Source organism: Rhinatrema bivittatum, chromosome 15, assembly GCF_901001135.1.
Source record: "Rhinatrema bivittatum chromosome 15, aRhiBiv1.1, whole genome shotgun sequence".
Classification (NCBI taxonomy): Eukaryota; Metazoa; Chordata; class Amphibia; order Gymnophiona; family Rhinatrematidae; genus Rhinatrema; species Rhinatrema bivittatum.
Genome location: NC_042629.1, coordinates 28,652,740 through 28,678,870, shown reverse-complemented (window position 1 = coordinate 28,678,870; position 26,131 = coordinate 28,652,740). Strand labels below are relative to the sequence as shown.

The 26,131-nt window shown below is 43.9% G+C and overlaps 1 protein-coding gene across 6 annotated transcripts in view; it reads right to left on the bottom strand.

Annotated features, from left to right (window-relative positions):
* LOC115076797 (cell surface glycoprotein CD200 receptor 1-A-like) overlaps positions 1-26,131 on the bottom strand; it is a 126,632-nt gene that overhangs the window by 38,012 nt on the left and 62,489 nt on the right. For all 6 annotated transcript variants that reach the window (XR_003852867.1, XR_003852868.1, XM_029578687.1 and 3 more), the window contains 3 exons: positions 25,767-26,087; positions 12,882-13,133; positions 3,983-4,094 (listed from right to left, as the gene is read on the bottom strand). Coding sequence is in view for 4 of the 6 variants with exons in the window: in XM_029578687.1 (XP_029434547.1) it covers positions 3,983-4,094; positions 12,882-13,133; positions 25,767-26,087 (685 nt within the window). In the remaining 2 variants the exon portion in view is untranslated. The remainder of the gene's footprint in view (positions 1-3,982; positions 4,095-12,881; positions 13,134-25,766; positions 26,088-26,131) is intronic.

Genomic DNA, 26,131 nt, shown 5'->3' with positions numbered 1-26,131 from the left:
CACTCGGAAGACTCCTCATTTCCTGGAAGCGATCACGGACGTGAACACAGTGAGTTCTATTACATAGGAATCGGTACTCGCTCCACGAGGGCCTACATTCCTATTGCTCTGAAGACTCCCTTCCGTCCAAGACGTTATCGCAGGTACAGAGATCAAGAGTTACATTGGCAAGATTACAGATAGGAACTGGTACTCGCTCCATGAGGGCCCATGTTCCTAGAATCTTATACAGACTCTCTTCTACTCTAGAAGCCATTTCATAAACAGCAATTGTGAGTTCTTATTACAGACTGTTTGTGGGAACCAGTGCTCACCTACGGCTCCTGTTCCTGAATGTACTGAAGACTCTCTGTGGCATAGAGACCATTGCAGACATCTACTATTGTGAGTGTACCATCTTGTATCCAGTATACCCTGTCTACTCACTACTAGTCTCTCTCTACAGCTCAGTGACCCAGAGATTATATTCCAGTATTAGAAGGACTTCAGCCTTGCCAGACACAGCGAATCACTATTGCCATCTCTGGTGGTCCAGCTTCCAGTCTAATAAAGAACTATTGTGTTTATCTCATATTCTAGCATAGCCGGTGGTTCCCCTCGGGATCTCCTCCTGGGGGTGCTGTCATCTGCCATCAGCCCAGGGATTCAACATTTCCTCCAAGCGGTCATTCCTTTCACTATTGTCACCTTGTGGGAGCCAACCACTACAGACCACTGACTCCGCTCATGGAAGTAGCATTAAGCTGGTTTAAATCATTCCTATCCAATAGATTCTATAAAGTCAAGATTAACAATAATGTATCTCCAGCCGTCAGCTCCAATATGGGTGTTCCCCAGGGATCTTCCTTCTCACCCACACTATTTAACATTTATTTACTCCCACTTTGCCGCCTGCTTACTAAGCTAAATCTTTCACATTACTTTTATGCAGATGACATTCAAATAATCATCCCAATCACAGATTCCATTCAAAATACCATAAATCTCTTGAACAACCATCTGCAAACTATCAACAATCTACTCGCCTCTATCAACCTTGTGTTGAATTCCAACAAGACGGAAATCCTTATTATTTCTCAAGACGACTTGAACTCACCCCAACCAACCTTCACCATGATAAAACCCTCACCATTTGTCAGAGATCTTGGGGTCATCCTCGACAATCAGTTCAACCTCAAGAAATTTGTTAACACCACCACTAAAGATTGCTTTTTCAAGCTTCAAGTGCTCAGAAACCTCAAGCCACTTCTGCACTTCAAAGACTTCAGACTTGTACTTCAAGCAATCATCTTGACAAAACTTGACTACTGCAACTCTCTGCTTCTTGGTCTTCCAGCCATCGTTTTAAAACCACTACAGATGGTGCAGAATTCTGCAGCTAGACTCCTCACCAATACTAAAAGGAGGGAACACATCTCCCCCACTCTTCAAACACTACATTGGCTTCCAGTCAAATTTAGGATCCTATTCAAGATACTCTCAATTATCCATAAAGTTATCCACAACCTCACCTTCCTCAACACCTCCACCCCTCTAAAACCTTATACCTCCTCTAGACCTATTAGGAGTGCCTACCAAGACACACTATTCGCCCCCCAAGCCAAAACTTCTATCAGAAAACGCGCCATCTCGACAGCTGGCCCACACCACTGGAACGCTCTGCCACACGATCTAAGACGAGAATCCTGCCCGACTGTCTTCAAAAAGAGACTAAAAACATGGCTATTTAGCCAAGCCTTTCAGGACAATTAATTTATCTTCCTTTCAACATTCTCTCTACTAGGGATGTGAATCGTTTTTTGACGATTTAAAATATCGTCCGATATAATTTAAATAGTCAAAATTCGTTAAAGCCGCGATACAATAACAATTCCCCCGATTTATCGTCAAAAAATCGTAAATCGGGGGAAGGGGGAGGGCGAAAAAACCGGCACACTAAAAAAACCCTAAAACCCACCCCGACCCTTTAAAATAAATCCCCCACCCTCCCGAACCCCCCCAAAATGCCTTAAATTACCTGGGGTCCAGAGGAAGGGTCCCGCTGTGATCTTCCACTCTCTGACCTCCGGTGCTTGTAGAAATGGCGCCGGCGCTACCTTTGGTTTTTCCATATGGAAAAACGTTTCGCGGCAGGAGATCGCTCCCGGACCCCCGCTGGACCCCCAGGGACTTTTGGCCAGCTTGGGGGGGCCTCCTGACCCCCACAAGACTTGCCAAAAGTCCAGCGGGGGTCCAGAACGACCTCCTGCAGTCGAATCGTGTTGTCTACGGCCGGCGCCATTTTGCGCAAAATGGCGGCACAAAATGGCGCCGGCCATAGACAACACGAGAGTAAAAGATCACACCGGGACCCTTCCTCTGGACCCCAGGTAATTTAAGGCATTTTGGGGGGGTTCGGGAGGGTGGGGGATTTATTTTAAAGGGTCGGGGTGGGTTTTAGGGTTGTTTTAGTGTGCCGGTTTTCCCGCCCTCCCCCCCACTGGACCCCAGGTAATTTAAGGCATTTTGGGGGGGGGGGTTTCGGGAGGGTGGGGGATTTATTTTAAAGGGTCAGGGTGGGTTTTAGGGATGTTTTAGTGTGCCGGTTTACGATTTTCACGATTTTTAAAAAACCCAAACGGCAACGATCCGATTCCCTGCCCCTCCCAGCCGAAATCGATCGTTAAGACGATCGATCACACGATTCACATCTCTACTCTCTACTTGCTTTTCTTCAGACTATCCCTCTCACCCATCCCTCTCTCTGCTTCTTACCCCCTACACTTTCCTCATCATTTTCTTCATTTATTTAACCTTACTTTCATCCCTCTAAGATGAATATCTCAATTCCTCTGATTTTTTGATGTGCTTGTCTGTTATGTATAAATAATTTCCAATGATCTTATAAGGCAATGTTCAGATCAGAATGTTACATCTCTTTTTACTGTTAAAATTGTTGAATTCGCTAACTTGTTTTACTGTATCGCTTTAAGGCGAAATTGAAGTTAAATATAAACCGGTATGATTTGTATCTCTACAAGAATATCGGTATAGAAAAAATAAAAATAAATAAATAAATAAGTATTATATAGACAGCTACTCCTCTTTCTCTGAGACTTGCCAGCAGCTTATATATATATGTACAGATTGCTACTCCGTAGCAGGGGGTATGATAGATTGCTATCTCTATAGCGAAGTACTATCTACCTATTGCAAACTCCTCTTCCTTGGAGAGTTGATCCATAATAGATTGCTACTCCTTAACAGATTGGTACAGCTTGCTACTTCCTTTCCTTACAGGAGCGTCTAACAGCAGTTTGCTAACAGAATTATAGATAGCTAGCTCCTCCCCTCTGGAGGAGCAGGTCAGGTCATATCGCTACTCCTTCCCCTTTCAGGAGCACAGCAGAACAGCTTGCCAACTCCACCCTCCTGGCGGAGTGAGCGACAACAGATTACTAACTCCTCCCCTCTGGAGGAGGTGAATGTAACAGGATAATTGGTATGGGGATATAGTATTGTGTTATAGGTAAAATGTATGTGATTTTAATATGGGGTTGTTGAATGAATGAGTGTGTATGAATGATGGGTAAATGTGGGTTATTGATATGATATATGGAGATAATTAATTCATGTATATGTATGCATATTTTAACACTATTCTAATTTATAATAAAAAAGCATAATACAATTTAATTAATATATGCATGTTTGAATGGATTAATATGTTTATTATTTGGTTTAATATGTAATATGTAATATTGCAATTACTCCCATGTAAGGATTTATAAGTTCTTAAACAGCCAGCTTTGAATACTGACCTCCTAAAATAAAAAAAAAGAATATTGACCTCCTGCTGCACTGTAGCATGCCTCATTGCAGCGCTTCTACTGCAATGTAGTTTGATCCATGTTTGATCCATGTTTCTTTACAGGACATCAGCATTCACATAATGACTGTCAAGCAGATATTGTTAAAAAATGGAGAGGAATCAATATAGTACCTGAGTCCCACTTGCTTATGGAGCAAAAAAAGTCCAAGGAAGGTGCCAATGATGATGATGATGGAGGCTCCAGAAGAAATGCCAGCATACAGAGCAGTATGGGAAGATGTTCCTGGATATTTAAAAATAAACAAGAAATTATGGGCTTACTGCTTGAACCATCCATGAATACAAGCCTTATCAAACCCTTGTGACATAAGAACAATGGCTTCCCTTGTCTTACTCTTCATGGCAGGCTGAATAAAGCATATATACTACCTAAGAACATAAGAACATAAGAAATTGCCTTACTGGGTCAGACCAAGGGTCCATCAAGCCCAGCATCCTGTTTCCAACAGTGGCCAATCCAGGCTACAAGTACCTGGCAAGTACCCAAAAACTAAGTCTATCCCATGCTACTGATTCTAGTAATAGCAGTGGCTATTTTCTATGCCAACTTGATTAATAGCAGATAATGGACTTCTCCTCCAAGAATTTATCCAAATCTTTTTTAAACCCAGCTATATTAACTGCACTAACCACATCCTCTGGCAACAAATTCCAGAGCTTAATTGTGCATTGAATGAAAAAAGTTTCTACGATTAGTTATAAATGTACTACATGCTAACTTCAAGGAGTGCCCCCTGGTCCTTCTATTATCCAAAAGAGTAAATAACTGATTCACATTTACCTGTTCTAGACCTCTCATGATTTTAAAGACTCTATCATATCCCCCTCAGCCGTCTCTTCTCCAAGCTGAACAGCACTAACCTCTTTAGCCTTTCCTCATAGGGGAACCATTCCATCCCCTTTATCATTTTGGTCGCCCTTCTCTGTACTTTCTCCATCGCAATTATATCTTTCTTGAGATGTGGCGACCAGAATTGTACACAGTACTCAAGCTGCAGTCTCACCATGAAGCGATAGAGGCATTATGACAGCCTCCGTTTTGTTCACCATTCCCTTCCTAATAATTCCTAACATTCTGTTTCCTTTTTTGACCACCACAACACACTAAGCTGACGATTTCAAAGTATTAGGGAAACAAAAGGGATAGATGCCAAAGTCTTTTTCAATTCTTTATTGTGGTGGAGACATATAAAACCAAATGTCCAACTCAGGCCAAGTTTCGCCACTCTTAAAACGGCTGACTCAGGGGCTTAGACACTCAATTGGACTCAGAACCATTAAAAGCTTCAAGCTTATGGTGCAATATCATTTAAACGTAATCTGCAGTGGGACTGGGAACATATCTTAATTTCTATGTGACAAATCTCAATCTTGTAGATTCCATTCATCTAATGGTGCCTTTCTCTGGGACTCTCAGGAAAGGCTGGAGGTATTTCCCATTGTGAGCCCGATGGCTTTTCCTTTTACTGTTCATTTGCTCTTCAGCACTTCTCTGGCTGGTGAGGGTTGCAGTGAAGCTTATGGACTAAGTGCAGGGGAAGAGCCATGCCTAGATCTCTTTTCTGGGCTGTAGCTCCTAATATGGAACGTAACATTGTGTAACTATAGCATGGGTTATTTTTCCCTATATGCATCACCTTGCACTTATCCACATTAAATTTCATCTGCCATTTCGATGCCCAATTTTCCAGTCTCACAAGGTCCTCCTGCAATTTATAACAATCTGCTTGTGATTTAACTACTCTGCATAATTTTGTATCATCTGCAAATTTGATTACCTCACTTGTATTCATTTCCAGATCATTTATAAATATATTGAAAAGCACGGATTCTAGTACAGATTCTTGAGGCACTCCTTTTAAAGGTTAGAGCCAGCAGCCTGGTTCCACCCTGGTTAAAGTGGAGCCCATCTCTTTGGAAAAGACTTCCCCTTCCCCAAAAGTTTCCCCGAGTTCCTTACAAAGCTGAATCTCTCTTCCTTGCACCATCGTCTCATCCATGCACTGAGATTCCAGAGCTCTGCCTGCCTCTGGGGAACTGCGCGTAGAACAGGGAGCATTTCAGAGAAATGTTTTAGCTCTTCCCTAAGCTGTGGTTTTCTTTCCCCTTCTCCTTCCAAAGACTGCTGAAATAAAAACTAAAAATAAAATGAATTCATACAGTACAGTACTGGACAGAACAGAGGTTTCTGCTTCCCTGGGAACTGAGAGAGTGTTTAAAAGTTCTCAGGATGCACCATACTGCACTAATCTGGTTTCAGACACTGTAGGGGCAATATTCAGCCTGGTCACAGTATTGAGGTGTTTGCAGCAATTATGAAAGTAAAAGTACACAATTAGTACTGTTTTCATTATTGCCTAAGGAAACGTTCCCAAGCAGAGATTGGCATCTGCTTTCTCTGCAGGTAAGGTTTGCAGCCAAAACAATGTGTGCTGTTCAATCTGCCACTCTCTCCCCATCCCCGGGACTCACTCTGCAGGCTGCAAGTAAAAGTACATGGGTGGCTGAGCCATGCACGTTCTTTTGCCCACAGACAGATTGAATACATTTTAAGAGCAGAAGGGCCCCCGAGGACGGGTACGCAGGTTAGCGATGAATTACCCCGAAGGGCAGAGAGACAGCTTCCTGCGGCAGTAGGGAAGCAGCAGAGCAGCTTAGACCGGAGGCATTCCAATCCTTGCTAACTCAGTTAACTTAGCAAACAAAGGGCAGGCTAAATACCAGGATGTTATGACGTCACTCGGAGGGGACGCCCCCGAGGTTCCCGCCATGACGTGGATATAGACGTGGGTGGCGTGCGAGCGCGCACCCTACAAGGCCCTCAGGAGAAACATGGCGAACACCGTCGCCGTTGCCGATCCGGGGAAGCCGGAGAGAGCAGCATGAAGACGCGGCAGCAGCCATCTTCCCAAGGCTTGAGGAGAGAGAAGGAAGAAAGGTGAGGCACAGAGTTCGAAGCCGTCTAAGACTGATGGACGCAACACAAAGTGTCACATATAGGGAAAAATACTCATGCTGTAATTACACGATGTTAGGTTCCATATTAGGATCTACCACCCAGGAATGAGATCTAGGCGTCATAGTGGATAATACATTGAAATTGTCGGCTCAGTGTGCTGCAGCAGTCAAAAAAGCAAACAGAATGTTAGGAATTATTAGTAAGGGAATGGAGAATAAAACAGAAAATGTCATAATGCCTCTATATCGCTCCATCGTGAGACCGCACCTTGAATACTGTGTACAATTCTGGTCGCCGCATTTCAAAAAAGATATATTTGTGATGGAGAAGGTACAGAGAAGGGCGACCAAAATGAGGAAAGGCTAGAGGTTAGGACTTTTCAGCTTGGAGAAGAGACGACTGAGGGGGGATATGATAGAGGTGTTTAAAATCATGAGAGGCCTAGAACGAGTAAATGTGAATCGGTTATTTACTCTATCAGATAATAGAAGGACTAGAGGGCACTCTATGAAGTTAGCATGTAGCACATTTAAAACATATCTGAGAAAGTTCTTTTTCACTCAACGCACAATTAAATTCTGGAATTTGTTGCCAGGGGATGTGGTTAGTGCAGTTAGTGTAGCTGGGTATAAAAAAGGTTTGGATAAGATCTTGGAGGAGAAGTCCATTACCTGCTATTAATCAAGTTGACTTTGAAAATAGCCACTGCTATTACTAGCATCAGTAGCATGGGATAGACTTAGGGCTGGATTTTAAAAGGGTTACGCGCATAAGTTATGCGCGCATAAGTTATGCGCGTAACCCTTAAAAAAAAACCCTGCGCGTGCCGAGCCTATTTTGCATAAGCTCGGCGGCGCACACAAGCCCCGGGACACTCGTAAGTCCCGGGGCTTCGCAAGGGGGGCGTGTCGGGTGCATGTCGGGTGGGCGGCGCGACTTTCGGGGCATTCCGGGGGCGTGGTGCCGGCCCGGGGGCGTGGCTGTATATCTCTGTCTTTCTAGATCTATCTGCGGCCTTTTATACTATAAATCACCAAATCTTATTAACCAGTCTTTCAAGCATTGGAATATCTGGCACAGTATATAATTGGTTTCATTCATATCTAACGTACAGATACCAGGAAATCTTTATCAGTCAAACTCACTCTATTCCATTTGCTTTGAAAACAGGAGTTTTAATTTAATTTAATTTTACTATTTTTAAGATTTATTTTCCTGTTTTAATTAGTTATATACCAGTCTTTTAGTTTGTTATTTAATTGTTATTATGTATGTACTTTTGTAACCCGCCCCGAACTTTGGCAGGCACGGGATAGAAATAATTTTAAATAAATAAATAAATTGATTTATTAATTAATTGAATTCTTCTCAGTCATAGCCTCATCTGAACAATTCACCTTCTTTGCAAAAGTGTCTGCCGCGGCGTACCCAATTCTGCTTCTTACTACGGTAGCAGTAGTTGTCCCTTATTTGTATGGAATTAATGACCTGAACAGGTCAGCTCACCAGCATTGTGACTCCATGCTGCCCGTGCCCCTAAGTGTGAGGTGTGTTAACAGAGTGCACCACTCCTTATTGTGAGGGGTTGTGAGTTAGTATAAAAAACCTGCACACATGAGTGAGTAGGGTCCAGGAGACTGAACAATTACAAAAAACAGCTTTTACAAAAATTATATTATATTAGACTTGAATTCTTCTGGCTTTTATGGATGCAAAATTGTCAAGTCAACTGTCATAATTTATATTATACTCTATTTCAATTTCAATTGAAATTATTAACAAATTAAACAGTTGCTTTTGCCCTGTTGATGATTTTAGGTAGTTTTTAATTAATTTTAATTTGCTGAATGTCTTTTACACTACTGTAAGTAATAATGGAAGAAAAATTTCTAAAGCTGCTTGTATATTTGGGTAACACGCTGAAAGAGAATATTCATGGATCAGCTGAAGAAGGTTGGCAGTATTGACTAAGACTGACGTTTGAAGCTTTCAATTCCTGCAGACATTTCTGAAGCATTTAAATCTTTCGAATATTTTAATGTTACATAAGCAGCTGTTTTTTGTAAGTCAGATGAATTCATATCTGAAAGTCCAAAGTCGGATGAGTTTCAGATCACCAATTTAAGTCAGCCATTAGCACATCCAAAACATTTCTAATTTGAATCTGAAAGTGTTGCTCGGCAGATAAACTTGAGCTTTCATCAGTTTATTCATAAAGATACAATTTTTTTCTCCTTCCAGGAAATGTTGTAGATATACCCATCTTTTTAGCTGCTTGAGTAGCCTACACAAAAACATCTTGCACTTCACACTTGCGCAATTCTTGTAAACATTCAGGGTCGGTGCTAGCCTTTTTGCTGCCCTGGGCAAACAATTAGGGGGTAATTTTCAAAAGGAGTTATGCGCATAAATGTAACTACTATTGTAGCAATTTTCAAACGCTATTTACTCATGTAAAGTGCATTTATGTGAGTAAATCCTATGGACAATTCAATGGCATATATTGTAGCAATTTTCAAAAACCCACTTACTCGAGTAAAGTGCATTTACTCGAATAAAGCCCAGTTTTACTCAAGTAAATGCTTTTAAAAATCAGGCCCTTACTGTGCTGCCGCCCCCCCATTCATTCATTCTTTGTCCCAGGCCCACCAAAAAAAGCCCAACTCCTTTCAGTGATATAAGCTTTAAAAACTGATACCACCCCCCTTCCCAAACTCATGGCTGGTGCAAGGGTATTAGGTGCCCTAGGAGAACCTTATAGCCTTGCACAATGCTCCTCCCCACTCCATTCCACACACACACAGATTTAAGATTTATGCATTTATATTTTACATGAAAGAAGTACAGTATTCTGAGGTAAAACTATCACAACATTTATATTATATTTAAATGCATTGCTGTGGTGCCAACCAGAAAACCCTGCAAAAAAGATACTTGGAACCCATATGGTATTAGGCCTATTGTGATGTGTGTTGGGTGTGGGCTTGACCCTCTGAAAGACCTAAAACACTAATGCACATCCTATTAGGAGAATGCCTCACATTAGTCACACATGCAGAACATAAGCAGACCCTCACCAAATACAGAATAGAACAACCATAAAGTAGAAATAAAATGCGCAGATAAAAACTGAACTGGAAACCGCAAGAAGTCAGACACTCTATGCAGTGCAACAATGAAAAAAAAGAACCATCACCATTCCTCAAACATCAAACAATAAAATCAAGAAATAAAATAAATACATAATCATAATACTAAAAACATACTAATATTATTTTTAAAAAAGCTGATGAATAAAAGATCAAATAATTAAAAACTCATATACAAGTTTTTTAAATGTCCCAAACACCAATAAAATATTTCAAAACAGCAGACACATCAAATAACACCTGAAAAATAAAACTAAAAAGGATTTTAAAAATTCATGCTCTCCATACCTGGGAACTTTTGATTTCCAGTCACGCTGAAATTGTCACGGATTAATGGGAGTGGGATGCACAAACTTTCTCTTCTCTTTAATACACACACACACACACACACACACACACACACACACACACAAGTTCATATATGCATATGCTCTCTCGCAGACAAACTCACAAGCTTCTTCAGCTCTTCTTTGCATGGAATCTACCAGCAGCCCCAGGCCCTCATCTACATTTCAGCTGCTGGCAGGTTGGAATCCAACTGCAGCCCCCATTCTCTCTCTCTCTCTATCACAAACACACAGACACACACACACACACACACAGACACACACACACTGGACGGTGGCCATGGCCTCGGGTGACCATTGAGAGGGATTTTCTCCCTTACAAGTCATGGCTGTGAGTGGGGCAGACAGTGTTGAATAGTGATAGATGAACGACCTATAGTAGTTTGTAAAACCAAGAAATCTTCGGAGCGCCTTTAGGCCCGTTGGTTGAGGCCAATCGCGAATACTCTTGGTCTTCTGTGGATCCATCTGGAAATCCTGACTCGAGACCACATAGCCTAGAAATGGGACAGATTCCTGGTTGAAAGAACATTTCTCCAGCTTGTCCCTTAGGCGTTGTTCCTTAGGCATTGCAGGATGTTGGCAACGTCCTGGTGATGGCTTGTGGGTTTTGGGAAAATACCAGGATGTTGTCCAGGTAGACCATGACGCAACTGTAGAGTATGTCTCTGAAGACCTCGTTATCATATTCTGAAATACCACTGGAGCATTGCAGAGGCCAACGGCATTACTAGGTATTCAAAATAGCCATCGCGGGTGTTAAATGCGGTTTTCCATTCATCGCCCTGGCATAGCCTGACCAAATTATAAGCTCCCCTGAGGTCCAATTTGGTAAATATCTTGGCCCCCTGGAGCCTGTCAAAAAGTTCAGTGATTAATGTCAAGGGGTAACGGTCCTTCTGGGTAATCTCATTTAAGACGCGGTAATCTATGCATGGCCGGAGGGAGCCGTCCTTTTTCCCCACAAAAAAGAACCCTGCTCCAGTGGGAGACTTGGAAGGCCGGATGAAGCCTTTTGCCAAATTTTCTTGTATATATTCAGACATGGCTTTCATCTCTGTTAGTGAAAGTAGGTACACCCTTCCTCGGAGAGGCTCAGTATTAGTCAATAAATTTATAGCACAATCAAATGAGTGGTGAGGAGGTAGGGTGTCCGCAGCTTTCTTCGAAAAGACATCCGCAAAGGAGGAGTACTGCGGCGAGAAACCCGGAAGGTACATCGTAGCAGCTAGGCAAGGTATCAGGGACACGACCTCCAAGCACTTTTTATGGCAGGAGTTGCTCCACTGGGACAATTGTAGAGTGCTCCAATCGAATTGCTGAGAGTATAGTTTTAACCACGGCAGTCCCACAGGCTGTATAGCCTTGTCCAGTTCCATTAAAAGCAAACATAGTCCATGTGCCTATATGTAAAAAATCACCGAAGCTAATGATTTCTGAATTATCCCTAACAACTGAAAAGCAGGTTGTTAATACAAACAAAAAACACACTTTGAAATGTCTGTATGCCAATGCCAGAAGTCTAAGAAGTAAGATGGGAGAGTTAGAGTGTACAGCAGCAAATGATGAGATTGACATAATTGGCATCACAGAAACTTGGTGGAAGGAGGATAACCAATGGGGCAGTGCTATATCAGGGTACAAATTGTATCGCAATGATAGGGAGGATCAACTTGGTAGGGGTGTGGCACTTTATGTCCGGGAGGGTATAGAGTCCAACAGGATAAAGATCATACAAGTGACTAAATACTCAGTAGAATCTATATGGGTAGAAATCCCATGTGTGTTGGGTAAGAGTATAGTGATAGGAATATACTACCATCCACCTGGACAAAATGGTCAGACAGATGATGAAATGCTTAGAGAAATCAGGGAAGTGGTGAGGTGGTCAATTTATTTTTTGATACAGAGGGCTCGGACCGCCACTGCATGAAAGCTGCCTGTCTAGGACTTTAGCCCGAATATGCATAACTCCACTTACTTTGAAAATTCACAGGTTGTGCTGGTAGACATATGGATCTATGTGTGGGAATTTAGACCTGCTTCCAAGGAGGTCTAACTTTCTGTGTGCATTTTCTGTGCATACTTTTGAAAATCAAAAGTGTGCACGTAAAGATTTTCCTCACTCCAACTCCACTCTGGAGCATCCACTGTGAGTGTGTGGAGAAGTATGGACAAAGTTATGTTTCACACATGCTTTTCATCATTCATCCCCAGATTGATTTTCAAAGGGTGATTTATGCACATAAACTGGGGTTTAAGATCATAAATCCTTTTGAAAACTACCTCCTTAAAAAGTGCTGTTCTCTTCCTATAAACTGAATCATGGATGAGGGAGAAGAGGGAAAACAGAAGAAGGTGAATGATCTGACGGACGTGGTTGATTATGTTTGTTCTGGGCCTGAACATTTCTGTTGGTGGCCCAAACCCTACTTATGCACCTGTCCCCATGCAGCATCTGCCTACCTCAACTTATACACAACCCCAAACTCAGTAACCCCAACATTCAAAAACCTTCAATAAATTAAGGTTGGCAACTCTGCCTATACTTGTACCTGACAAGACTATTGACTGGTTCCATGACTGTGAGAACATTGGATGGGAAACGGTGCAGGTCACGTCTGTCTCATTCATGTTACTGGTCCTATATCTGCTGGTGACAGTCACTGTGCCGTTTGTGTGCTGCTTCGTTTCGGTGTGTTCACTGCTCCCTGGAGACCAGGAGATCCATGCAGCTGGTTTCCCTGCAGAAGCCTGGCACAGAGCACCTCCACTGCTATCACGAGTTAGGCTCACCACAGGAGGGACTGCAGGGAAAAGAAACCCAAACAAATATAATAATATTTCAGAGTTCCCTAAAATGGACAAAATACAGTACATTCACCGTGCCAACAGCTCTTGCCAGAAGTATGTAACATGCCAAGGGCAAGCGTATGTCAAAGTAGTCCACTAGTCAGCACTGCCCTGGTGTACTAAATCCACTGAAAAAGCACAGTTTTTGGTTGTAGGGGGCTGGATTGTTTGCCCTTTTCTGCTTCTTCCAACCACAGCTATATAATTTTACAGCTACAAATAAAAGTATTATTATTTTTATTTATGGTGTTTGTTCAGCCTCATACTTTGAATTAATGCCCTGGTGAGTACTTTGAGGCATCTTGCATTTAGATGGGATTTATCTTGCATCAGAGCATAGATAGCATGGATAACCCCACTTCGTTGTGACAAATAGCCTCATATTATTACATTTGGTGGCTCGAGGGACAGACCCGCAAGCCACCTCACTCACCCCGGGACCGCTGGCGAGTCTTTGTGGCAAGAACACTACCAGCATCCAGGCCTTTCAAGGCAAGTGTTGAGATGCCACTGCATTGCCTCTCCTCCAGCCCTCCCTAGGGGCACACATGCCCGATGCTCAGACATTTAAAGGGCCCGAGGTGGGAATCCAGCCTCAGCAACCTTTGATAATGACACAGGCCCTCTGGTATATAAAGCTCCCTCAGAGCAGCAACAGGAGCCTCAGCAATGGGTCTTCTGCCTAGCAGTGTGTTGCCAGCATTCCTGATTCTTTGCCTTCCAGTCCTGCCTCGTCCAGCCTTGCCTTCCAGTCCAGCTTCGTCTTGTCCAGTGTCTTCAATGTGTCTTCATTCATCTTTGGCTTGCCTCTTCAGATCTTGATCTCTTGCTTAGACCTGACCATGATTGCCTGCCGCCTGGACCTGACCCCTTGCCTGGACCTGACTACTGTTGCTTGTTACGAGCGCGGAGGTGCAGTCGCTTCTGGCGGGAGATGTGAACCCTTGGATCGCCACGCCACCCAGAGAGGAGCCCCAAGAGCACAGCAAGAGTTGAGCTGATGCAAGCACGGGCAGACAAGGAGCAGAACAAGGCTGAAACGAAGACAAGGAGACTGAAGGTCTGACCTTCTATCAGACCTGCTTGCCTCAGGAAGACCAACAACGCAATGGTGGTCAATGAACAGTCCTCCGTCCGTTCCAAACCCTTTCAGACCTGCCGCTGGGTAACTGCAATAGGCGGCAGGTCAGACAGAGGACAAGAGCAGACGGAGGCCTTGGAACATGGAAGACTTTGGACGAAGACTCAGGCGAGGACAATTGGATGAAAACGTAGGATCAAGGCACTGTAGACGAAGAGTCAGGATCAAAGTGCTGGGTTGAGACTGAGACGTAGCGCGCCCTACACAGCCCACCCTTGGGGCTGGTCGCGGACCATGCTGGGCTCAAAACAGGCTTCAGATGAGGTGTGGAGTGGATAAGACTGGAACATGGTGAAGATCCCAAAGAAGCCTGCACCGGGGCACGCCCTACATAGCCGCCTATGGCTGATCACAGATCACGCTGAAGCGGAGCAGGTTCAAACAGAGTTTTAGATATGGACGGACACATATGCAAGGGGCTCTGAAGACTGGGACAGGATTCAAGCTCAGGGTACAAGATACAGGATTCACCGACAACTCGGGGTTCAAAACTTAGGATTCAAGTAGATGTCTTCTGAAGGCTGCAATGCGGAGGAGAAGATGGCCTTGTACCATGAGGAGCCCTACACAGCCTGCATGTGGGTTGGTCTCGGACCACGACAATGGCACGCTGGTAAAGTGGACATCAAGGAACCAAAGAACTGGAGGCAGAGGCGAAGACAACGGCGTCGGGAAGGAACATTAGACACCAGGAACATAAAGACATCTGGAAATATGGACGAAGGGGCTCCAACGAGGGACAAGACCAAGACATCAGCAACATCAAGACAGAGGAGCTTCAGAACACTGGGAACATCAAGACGACAGAGGACCGGGACATCAAGGACATCAGGAACATGAAGACGGAGCTGTCAAAGCAGGAGAAGACCACGGAGGACCTGGACCGAAGATGAGGATACAGACGACTGTGAGACTCATTCCGAAGGCCCTGAATGAAGGCAAAATATACGAGCAGAGATGGCATCCTGAATGCTGGTTTGCAAGTTGTTTTACATTGCTGATACACAATCATTGCTCATTGGATTATACCACGCTGCTGTATTTTATTCATGATTTCGGAGTGTTTGAGCCCCTGAGGCAGCAGCTGTTGAGCTGTGAAACTTGGCCTGAGTCGGACATTTTTATGAACATGTCTCTGCTTCAATAAAAGTATTGAAAAAGATCAAGGCATCTATTCCTTTGTATTTACCTGAATGAAGGCAGGCAGGACCCTTTTATAGGGCTGAAGCAGGAAGTGAGGATCAGCTGGCTTCTGGTAGGGCCGCGGGCTTTTCCTGCCGCTGGCCCTTTAAATAGAATAGAAGAGGCGCACGCCGGTGCCTAGGAAGGCCAGGTGAGGAGCAGAACCTCGGACAGCGGCGCCCAGCTGTTCAGGAGCAGAAAGGCTTCGGGAGCAGCCTCTAGGCCGCATGGAGGACCCGATGAAAGGTGGCGGAGGATCAGGCACTGGCAGGGACAGCCTGCCTGCCAAGTAAGGACCCCGGCAGCGGCTCCCTGCCGCAAAAGAAGAGCATCAGCGGCGTCCTCCCTGCCGCAGAAGGGCGGCAGAAGCTCGGCGGTCACCCGACCACATGGGTGGTAGTCAGCGTGACGATTCAGGCCTCGGAGGAGCGGCAGTCTCAGCAGCTCCCTGCCGTGGAAAGACAGCAGAGATGTCGGCGGCCACCAGCCGCGTTGGAAAAGGCAGCATAGCGGTGAATAGGTGGAGAGGCCAGCTCGCGGGATGGGCTCCGCAAGCAGGAATCGTAACAGTACCCCCTCCTCAAAGACTCCCTCCCCAAGCTTTCTATCAACAGCTTGGAAGGATGGAGGAGCACTCCATATCATTAGGGGACAATCCAGGGTCCAAGGACAGAAGTTGGAAGATTCTTAGTGAGGGACTGTAGTGATGGTAATACTGTAGCTGAAGACATGGTGAAGAATGTTGAAGATCCAGCAAGACATAGACAAGACACGGAGGACATGAACAAGCAGGGTACAGGATTGCAGCACAGCAGGCTTGCATCTCACGTACTAGTGACCAAGGAGGCAGAGATCAAGGGCAAGAAGTCTAGGATGAATAGAAGACGAGCAGTAACTTGGAATGAGGACCGGTTCTTGGTTCAAGGTAGTCAGAGCAAGCGTGGCAAGTAGACAAGCATAATCTTCACTGTGGTAGCAAGGAAAAGACAGGTCAGACTTCAAGCTGGATTCTATAGATGTGAAGATGGAATTCCAGGAGAGTATGTAGACAAACTTACAAGCGCCAGCTGCTTCTAGATAGCAGTGATCTCAGGAGGACTCGGATGGAAGTCCAATGCACATAGCTCCAATAATGAAGAGTTGATCCTGGAGGCAACGTTTGTCTAAAGAAGATGGTGAATTCAAGGCTGAAGAAGGCAAGAATGAAGAAGCTCAGGATTGCTGCTTCCAGGCTTGCATGGCTAAATGAGAGAAGTCTTTACAGTTTGGTACAAGAGTGTTGCATCTTGGGAAATCCAGGAGCTACTACAAGCTCTCACAGGATGGTGAAGTCGTTCTCAAGGAACTAAATGGTCAGTAGGTGTCGCTATGGCACTAATCAAGGAACTGTTTTGCTGAAGGTGATTGCCCAGAAGACGGTGAAGAGGAAGTTCCTTTTAGGACTAAATCACAGAGGCACTTGAGATGGATGGATCTTCAGGAGACAAGCTCGAAGACAGCAGAGAATTCCATGGGGTGAACAGAGAGATACTCATAGATGGATGGTCAGGTGCAGGCGATGGTAAACATTCCTGCAGAAGTGAGTTACTGGTGGAAGGCAGCGGAGTTGGAGAATACTCAGTGACTTTGTTGAGCTGTATGGAAGGTTTCCTCGGATGATGGACTAACGATAACCACATGGTTCTCACAGAAGACAGTGTCCCATTAGATGGATGAATAGCACAGCAGTGCTGGCCTACTAGACCAGGGGTGGGGGCAAGTCCGGTCCTTGAGGGCTGCAAACCAGTCGGGTTTTCAGGATACCCCTAATGAATATGCATGAAATAGATTTGCATACAACTGAGGCAGTGTGTATGCAGGTCTCTCTCATGCATATTCATTAAGGATATCCTGAATACCCGACTGGTTTGCAGCCCTCGAGGACCGGAATTGCCCACCCCTGTACTAGACCATTGGAAGGTGATAGTGCAGTTCTAGCTTGGCCGCGAGGCAGACAGCCGAGTGGCTGGCAAGGAATGCTGCATGATGGACGCTGGAGGACTCATGGTGGCGAGCTCTGGGTGCAGAATAGCTCGCAATGGTGATCCTGGGTAGGATCCACTTGCATGGAATGGAAACTGGATTAAACTGAAGATGGCCCCACAGCAAGCACTAGGACAATGCAAGCAGGGGCGAAGTCAGAAGTAAGGATACAAAGACAGATCCAGGGTACAGGCGCCTCCTGCTGGTTGTAAGAACCCAAGACCCAGAGGGTGATGTGGAATACACTTCAATGGAACATACTCTCTGATGCTTGAGAACTCTGGCCGTTGAAAATACTGGATGTGGAAATTAGGTGCAGGCGCCTCCTGCAGGTCGTATGGAACCCATGGAGTTGGACCACATTGTAGTGGGAAGAGTGGAGATAAATTCTGGAACAGTGGCAGGCGCCTCCTGCTAGTCGTGGAAGTTCCAGGATGAATGAACGCAGAGATGGTTTGGATGCAGGCACCTCCTGCAGGTCGTGGAAACCAGACAACTGTAGAGAGAGACATGGAGCAAAGGGAAAGAAATTGGTTAAAGCATAGTATTAAATGTCCAGGAAACTGGGAGCAAAATTCTGGGCAAAAGCAAGTTGAAGAAAGTTCAGAAACTGAAGTAAAAATTTCCAGGCAAAAATCAAGGCCAAACAAAATGTCCAAAAAACTGGAGCCCGTCACAGGCACAGCTCACCGAGCTCATGGCCTTCGGATACTGTTATGAGTAGAGATATGAATTGGAACTGGAATCGGTTCGGTTCCGGTTCCGATTCAAATCGTGCATTTTTTTTCGTCCGGCCCGATCGGTTTTTTTTTTTATCGGCTGTGCCCGATCCGATAAACAAAAAACCCACCCTGACCCTTTAAAACCACTCCCTTAGCCTCCACCACCCTCCCGACCCCCCCCCCCCAAAACGTTTAAAAATGGCGCGGGCCATCCAGTGGACGGCCGGCGCCATCTTTAAAAATGGCTCGGGCCATCCAGTGTTCCTACCATGTGACAGGGGCCGGCCAATGGCATGGCTACCCTGTCACATGGTATTTATTTATTTATTTATTTAAACAGTTTTTATATACCGTTGATTAGACAAAGTCCATCTCTACGAGTCACAATTTCTACATTACATTAACATAGAGAGAAAGGAAAAATTACAATTTCTCATAAATATAAAATTCGCTAAAAGACAGTAAATGAATTAAAACTTCTAAAATGCCATCTAAATATGAATTATAAAACCTAGGAGTATAAAATTATAACTTACAGATATGGTTAAGATAATTAAAAGTAAAATTAAAAGTAGAATAAAATAAAATAAGGGTGCTGCCCTTCAAGAGATTCTACTTGCTTTCGTGGGAACCCTGCCATTTATTCCGCATCAAATGCTCGCTGGAATAACCATGTTTTCAGATCTTTCCTAAATTTCTTCTTGTCTTGCTGTAGTCTCAGGTTAGTGGGCATTTCATTCCAGTATTTGGGGCCCGCGATTGATAGCGCTCGCTCCCTGACTTCGCATAAGTGGGCAGATTTAATATTCGGAATCACGAGAAGACCTTTGTTTAATGATCTCAAATTACGTTGTGGTATGTGTAATCTTATTGCTGCGTTCAGCCAGTCTGTCCCTTCTCCATACAGAATCTTGTGGATAATACATAAAGCTTTAAAGATTATCCTCTGTTCAATCGGGAGCCAATGTAATTCTTTCAAAATTGGAGTGATATGATCCCTCATTCTTGTATTCGTTAATATACGTGCGGCGGTATTTTGTAAAATCTGCAAAGGTCGTAAAGTACTTTTTAGCAAGCCCAGTAACATTGCGTTACAGTAGTCTAGTCCTGTAAATATCAGGGCCTGTAATACTGTTCTAAAAATTTTTTGGGAAAGCAAAGGTTTAAGACGTTTCAACATCATTAATTTATAATAACCTTCCTTCACTTTCTTGGCGATATGTGCTTGCCCATTAAATTCTGGGTCGACATAAAAACTCAAATTTCTCGTAATGTTTACTATTTCAATCTTATTATCAATATTTAAGCTTGGCTTTCTTTCATCATTTCTCCTTTTCCTCTCTAAAATGATAAAAACAGTTTTCTCTAAATTCAAAATTAATTTCAATTGTGTTAAAACTTGTCTAATTATTTCTAAGTACATTTTTATCAATTTGCAAGTCTCATCAACATCTTTCTCAATAGGAAACAAAATCTGAATATCGTCAGCGTACACAAAATAAATTAGATTAAGACCCGTTAACACATGGCACAGGGGGAGTAAATAAACATTAAACAATGTGGCCGATAATGCTGAGCCCTGGGGAACACCTGGGGAACACCTGTCGTCAATTTAATAGTTTCAGAAAAATCATCATTTATTTTGACTGCAAATGACCTGTTTTCTAAAAAAGACCTAAACCATTTTAACGTTACATCAACTAAACCAATTTCTGAAAGTCTCGTTAACAATAATTCGTGATCGACCGTATCAAAGGCCGCCGATAAGGGTAAGGGCAAAGGACCATCGGCGCCATTTTTATTAGTGGCAGCCGACGGCCCGAGAGCGGGAGATCGTTCCCGGGGCCCACTGGACCACCAGGTAATTTTAAAACGTTTTGGGGGGGGGGGGGTCGGGAGGGTGGTGGAGGCTAAGGGAGCAGTTTTAAAGGGTCGGGTGGGTTTTTTGTTTATCGGCCGACAGCCCGAGCACGAGAGAACGCTCCCGGGACCCCCGCTGGACCACCAGGTAATTTTAAAACGTTTTGGGGGGGGGGTCGGGAGGGTGGTGGAGGCTAAGGGAGCGGCTTTAAAGGGTTGGGGTGGGTTTTTAGGTTGTGTCCTAACTCCCGTTAGTGTGCACTAACCTGATTAACGATTTTTTCACGATAAATCGGTGGAATTTCTTTTGTATCGCACTCTTTAACGATTAATGACGATTTAAAAAAATATCGGATGATATTTTAAATCGTCAAAAAAATGATTCACATCCCTAGTTACGAGCGTGGAGGCGTCCTTGCTTCTGGCAGGAGATGTGAGCCCTTGGATCGCCACGCCACTCAGGGAGGAGCCCCGAGAGCATAGTGAGAGGTGAGCTGATGCAAACATGAAAGGCCATAAAACTCTGTCAAAAGCCTTTTTAGCATCTAATGAAAACAAAAAGCCTGAAACATCCTGTTGCTTAGCCATATGTATTATGTTAAACACTCTCCTGATATTATGTGTGGAAACCTGCCTTTTAATGAAGCCAGTTTGTGCAGGGTGTATGTGTTGGGCATGAGAGACTCCATCCTAAGCTGCAATATTTTTATGTCTGAATTTAACAGTGAAATGGGCCTGTAGGAACCACAATCCAGCGATCCTTCCCCTTCTTATAAAGTAAGGTAATGGTAGCATCTGCCATATCACCCAAGTCACTATCTGGTTCCCCCATCTGATTGAATACCCGGATTAAGATGGGATAAGATCGGCCAGGTACTTTTCATAAATATCCATGGGGTAGCCATGTGGACCAGGACTCTTACCTCCAAGTATGACCTTGACTGCTGATTGAATTTCCAGACCCATAATGGGTTCCGACAATATGGCCACCTGGACGTCCATGATCTTAGAGAACAATAAGGTGGTAAGAAATCCCTGAATCTCGACCAACCTCGCCGAGGTTTCTGCAAATAATTTCTCATAATACACCATAATCAGAATTTCAATACTCTTTAAGTCTGTTTTTACCTTCCCGAGGGACCCCTAACACCCATAATAACAGTTCTTCCAGCATTTTTCCTAACTGCTCAGGCCAGGAAAGAACCAGCATGTCTCCATGTTTGTAAAAATTAATCTTGGTGTATTTAAGTGCCTTCTCTATATTAATAACCTTGAGAGATTTCAACTTCCATTGACATTGATCCAATGCCTTCAAAGTACACGGTGAGCAATCCTTCTTGCGCTGTTTCTCTAAACTACCAATCTTTTCTAGGAGGCTTTCTATCTTCTGCCTATGAAGTTTCTGCAAGTAACTAGAATACAATATTATTTTATCTCTCAGATAGGCTTTAAAAATCTCCCATCTCAATAATGGAGAATAATCCACTTTTGGATTGAAAGTATCAAAATCCTCTATTGCCCCCTTTAGCAGCTCAGGGATTATTTTCTCACCCAGGAGTGAGGTATTAAGCCTCCAGGTTGAATTCCTTGGACTCCCACCTCCCAACTCAAGAACAACCTGTTGAGTTTGTGGCATATTGTGGACTCTTGGTCGAAGTGGCAATGACTCCTCCCATGGGGAGGGGCTCGTGGGGAACCACAACGATTGGCTAGACTCTAGTAAGCAGACACTGAGGAAAGAAAGCTTTATTATATTGCTGTTGATGAGGTGAATCTTGCCCAAGGAACATACAGTGCTGCAGTCCAGCGATATCACAGTAGCTCAGACAATCTCTGTAGTAGATGGTTTCACCCAGATGTAGCAAAGGGTCCGGTAGTGTTCCACAGCGCGGGATAGGCCGTGAACCTGAAGGGTGGAATGAGGAGAGCTGGAGCGTAGCGATACCTACAGAGTAGCAGTGCTGATAACTTCCTTAGGTAGTTGAATGAAGAGAGGGACCTGTGATCCACGGTGCAGGACACCCTGAGCAGGATAGGCCCTCGAGGAGCAAGTACCTAGGAGTGCTGAGGGTTTCCTGAAAGAAAGCAGACAGGACCCCCGAGGGGTGGGAGTCCTTAAGGTTAGGCAACTTAGCCCCGGAGGGCGAGTAGAAGAGAGAGGCCCCTAAGGAGCACCCGCCTGAGGAGCTACCCAAAGCTTCCGTAGGAGCAAGATACCCCGGAGGGTAGTGAGGAATCCAAGCGAGCAGCTTAGAAGCAGTCAGAGAAGCAAAACCGAAGTCTTTGCTAATTCGTTGTATTGGAGCTGAGCGGTGGTTTAAATACCCGGAAGTACTGACTTCATGCAGTGGGACCGCCCTCAAGGTTCCCACCATGACATATTCAAAAACATAGGCAGCATGCACGCGCGCGTGCCCTAGGAGGCCTCGGGAAGAAGCATGGCGGATGGGGACGCCCATGCTTGCTTGGAGACGCTGAGGGTTTCGGCAAACAGCAGCGGAGGCAGCCATCCTTCCAAGGGAGGAAGAAAAGGGTAGAAGAGAGGTGAGGCAAAGAGGTCACAGCCATCTACTACCGACGGATGCTACACAACTTTTACAGCATTATGATCAGATATGGAACAAACCAGAATTTATCACTCTGAACTATTTTTTATACCAACACCGGTAAACAAAGAAAATAGTCTATCCTACTATAGGTAATGTATCGAGGGGAATAGTAGTTATAATCCCAGTTGCCAGCATGCTGGTGTCTTCATATATCTGTGAGATGTAGAGTATCCATCAAATCTCTCAACTCTTTAGGTGTTCCCATATTAGAAACTGAAGTCTTATCCACATTTGGGTCAGGGCATATGTTCCAATCTTCCTCTACAAGAAGAGGCTGCATCCCCCAAGATATCTGTAAATTTACTAAAAAAAACTCTCTCTGATCTGCATTGGGCCTATAAACATTCACTAGAATAAATGAATCCCCCAACAGAGTGCAATCTAACATAACATATCTTCCGTTTGGGTTGGTCTGCACCCTCCACACCTACAGGGAGACACTTTTATGAATCAGAGTGCAAACCCCCCTACTGAGTGATTTATAAGAAGAATAATATACTTGCCCTACACAACCCGTTTTTAAATTTTCATGCTCAGCCTGGGTAGAAGTGTCTCCTGCAGCAGTAGAATATCCAACTTGTTTCTACGAACAAACTGAAGTATGAGCTTCCTTTTTATTGAGGTAGAGATACACCATGTACATTAAGTGACACACATTTAAGTCAGGAGTACATGACCCTTCTTTTTACTTAACCCCTGAACAGGAGGAAACCCATAACATATGTTGGTCCCTAAATACATCTCCACCTCTCTATATACCCCAATAACCATGTCTCTATCCACCGTACTCCAAAACTCAATTTATTCTTATTAACCACACACGCAGGTGAACCCTGATCGATGTGGTATACAACATATTCATCAAACCATAATTCAAACAACAAATCATAAATTAAAACAATTCCTTAAATATAAACAATAAAAAACATTACAACATTAAAAAAATGAAAATCAATAAAACACATTGCAGATTATTCTATTATGGGAAGAGCCACTGTTTCACTTTCTTTCCAAGTCTTTTTACTTTCGAACATACTACCAAGAGTACCAGACACACTGCCCTCAACATTCGTATGCCTTTTTTCATCCTCCCAATCATAACACCCAACAACCATCCCATCAACCAAACCAAGTGAATCCTCAAAAGAACCCCCTAACCCTTCCTCCAAACTCTCTCCCCCATATCCCCCCCCCCCCCCCCCATCTCCCTTGAGCTAGGACAAACCTCTGCAACCCCCAGATGGATTCAAATCTGAACTGGTGGGTGGGTCATCCCCTAACTCATAGCCACAATACCCCACCCTTTTTCCACTGCCAACCCCCCCCCCCCCCCCTGCATCCCAACAGAACTCCAAAAGAAGTCTTCTGCAATGAGTGCTCAAACTTAGCAATGCCAATAACGAAGAAGCACTGTGTCCAATGGCAACAGTCAGCAGATCATGAAGGAGACGTTAGACCATCCCAAAAGATGCTTTCAGTGGTGCCAAATGACCAAATTATAATCCAGGTGATGACCAACTTTTGTACTAAGTGGAAGAAATTGTCCCACACCTATTTTGACTATATTCCACCCTTGGAACTTCTATTCTCTCCCAGTAACATAGATGTTTCCTTGCAGCCCATATCAGATGCAAAAGCACAAAAATTAAGGAAAAGTCAATATGGCAAACATGAAATCCCCAAGTTCGAGTTCTCAAAGAAGCACGTGTTTCTCTAAAGGGTATTCTAACCCCAACTTCCTTCAATAAGAAAACACCTGCTGCACTACTGCTGCACTTCAGCTACCGGAAAATAGCTGCTAGTTCCAAAGTTAGGCCACAGTCAAAGTTAGACCACAGCTCCACACTCGCTACAGAGTTGCATAACAAGCTTTTAGGTGGCTTTCACATTGTCCAGCACAGAGGTTTTCCTGTCAATCACAACCCTTAATCTTGCGGGATACAGCATTACATAGTGAACCTTGAAGTGCTGAAACTATTTTTTAACCTTTAGAAATTATTGTTGCTTTTTCTGAAGCTCAGTTGAAAAATCAGGGAAAATCATAATTTTGTGTCCCTTATAGCTACTATTCCCAGCCTCTCTTGTAGCCGCAAGTATTTTCCTTTTGTCCTCAAACTGATGCAATTTGATTATGATCACTCTTGAATGAGTAGGTCCCGGCGAATGAGCAGGTGAGCAATTTGCTCTGTCCACCTTAATGAGACCCTTTGAAGGTGAGAATGCCAGCAGCTTGGGCATCCGTTTCACAAAAAACACAGTTATATTCTGCCCCTCATTCTTTTTCAGCAATCCAACCACTCATATGTTGCATCACCTTGACCTGTTCTCCAAATCATTCAACTTATCATTAACAGCTGCATATTGGCGGTTTATTCTATCCACTTTTGCGCTTAATGAGATAACAATCACTTCTAATTCACACTCTCTCCTCCACCTCCCCAATGCATGCCATATTCTCCTGCATAGTCTCCACCATCTGTGCTACCTTATCCACAATCAACTTGAGCCGCACATTCAATTTAGTAGAGATGGCTTCTGGAAACTTTTACATACCATCTGTGTATATAGTCTCATCCCCCCCCCCCCCCCCCCCCCCATCTGAAAATCTCCTCTTCCCCCTCGTTATCAGAGGCCGAGTCGGCCATGATCTACTGCCCCTCAACCTCTGGTTTTTTACCTATTTTGAGGCCTTACCGCCTTTTCGGTCCATAAGTATGGAATAGATCTCTTGGACACCTCTTTCCCAAGTGACATGACAATCCCGCCCGTGAAAAAAGTACATTTTATCAGGATAAAAGAATGTCTCAGTGGGAGCCAATTCACGCAGCACCCTGCCTGTTCAGTGCATAACCGGAAGTGGTTCTTCCATTTCTTCTGTACAGAGTGGATTACAATATTAACATTCATGATAAAATACATTAAATAATAAAAACACTTATTAAATGTATCCAAAACACATTTAAATACAAAATGAACTTAATTAGTATATTAAACAAATGTATCAAGAAACTATAATGCATACAATATTAGAAGATGAAACATGTTTCTTACCTAATACAGACACTATGGTGATTTTGTTGAAATTTCCTTCAACAGTTGCAGTCTCACAGGTGTAATTTCCTTCATTTGTTAGTTCAACGGGGTCTATGTGTAGAGAAGAGTTAAGATCAGGTCTGGAGTTCCAGGTCATCGTACTGCAGTTATTGAAGGTGTTATTGCTATCAGTCCTGAATGACAATAAACAGTAATATCCATCCCAAAGTTCTACCTTCCAAGTAAGGATGGTCAGCAGGGCCAGTGAGGTGTTAAAGCAGCTCAGCACAATCCTGGTACCAACCTTTGCATTTATTGTGATAGGATCAGATAAGATACCTGCAATGTACATGCAGAAACGTTAGTCAGCAGCAAGAAAGCTT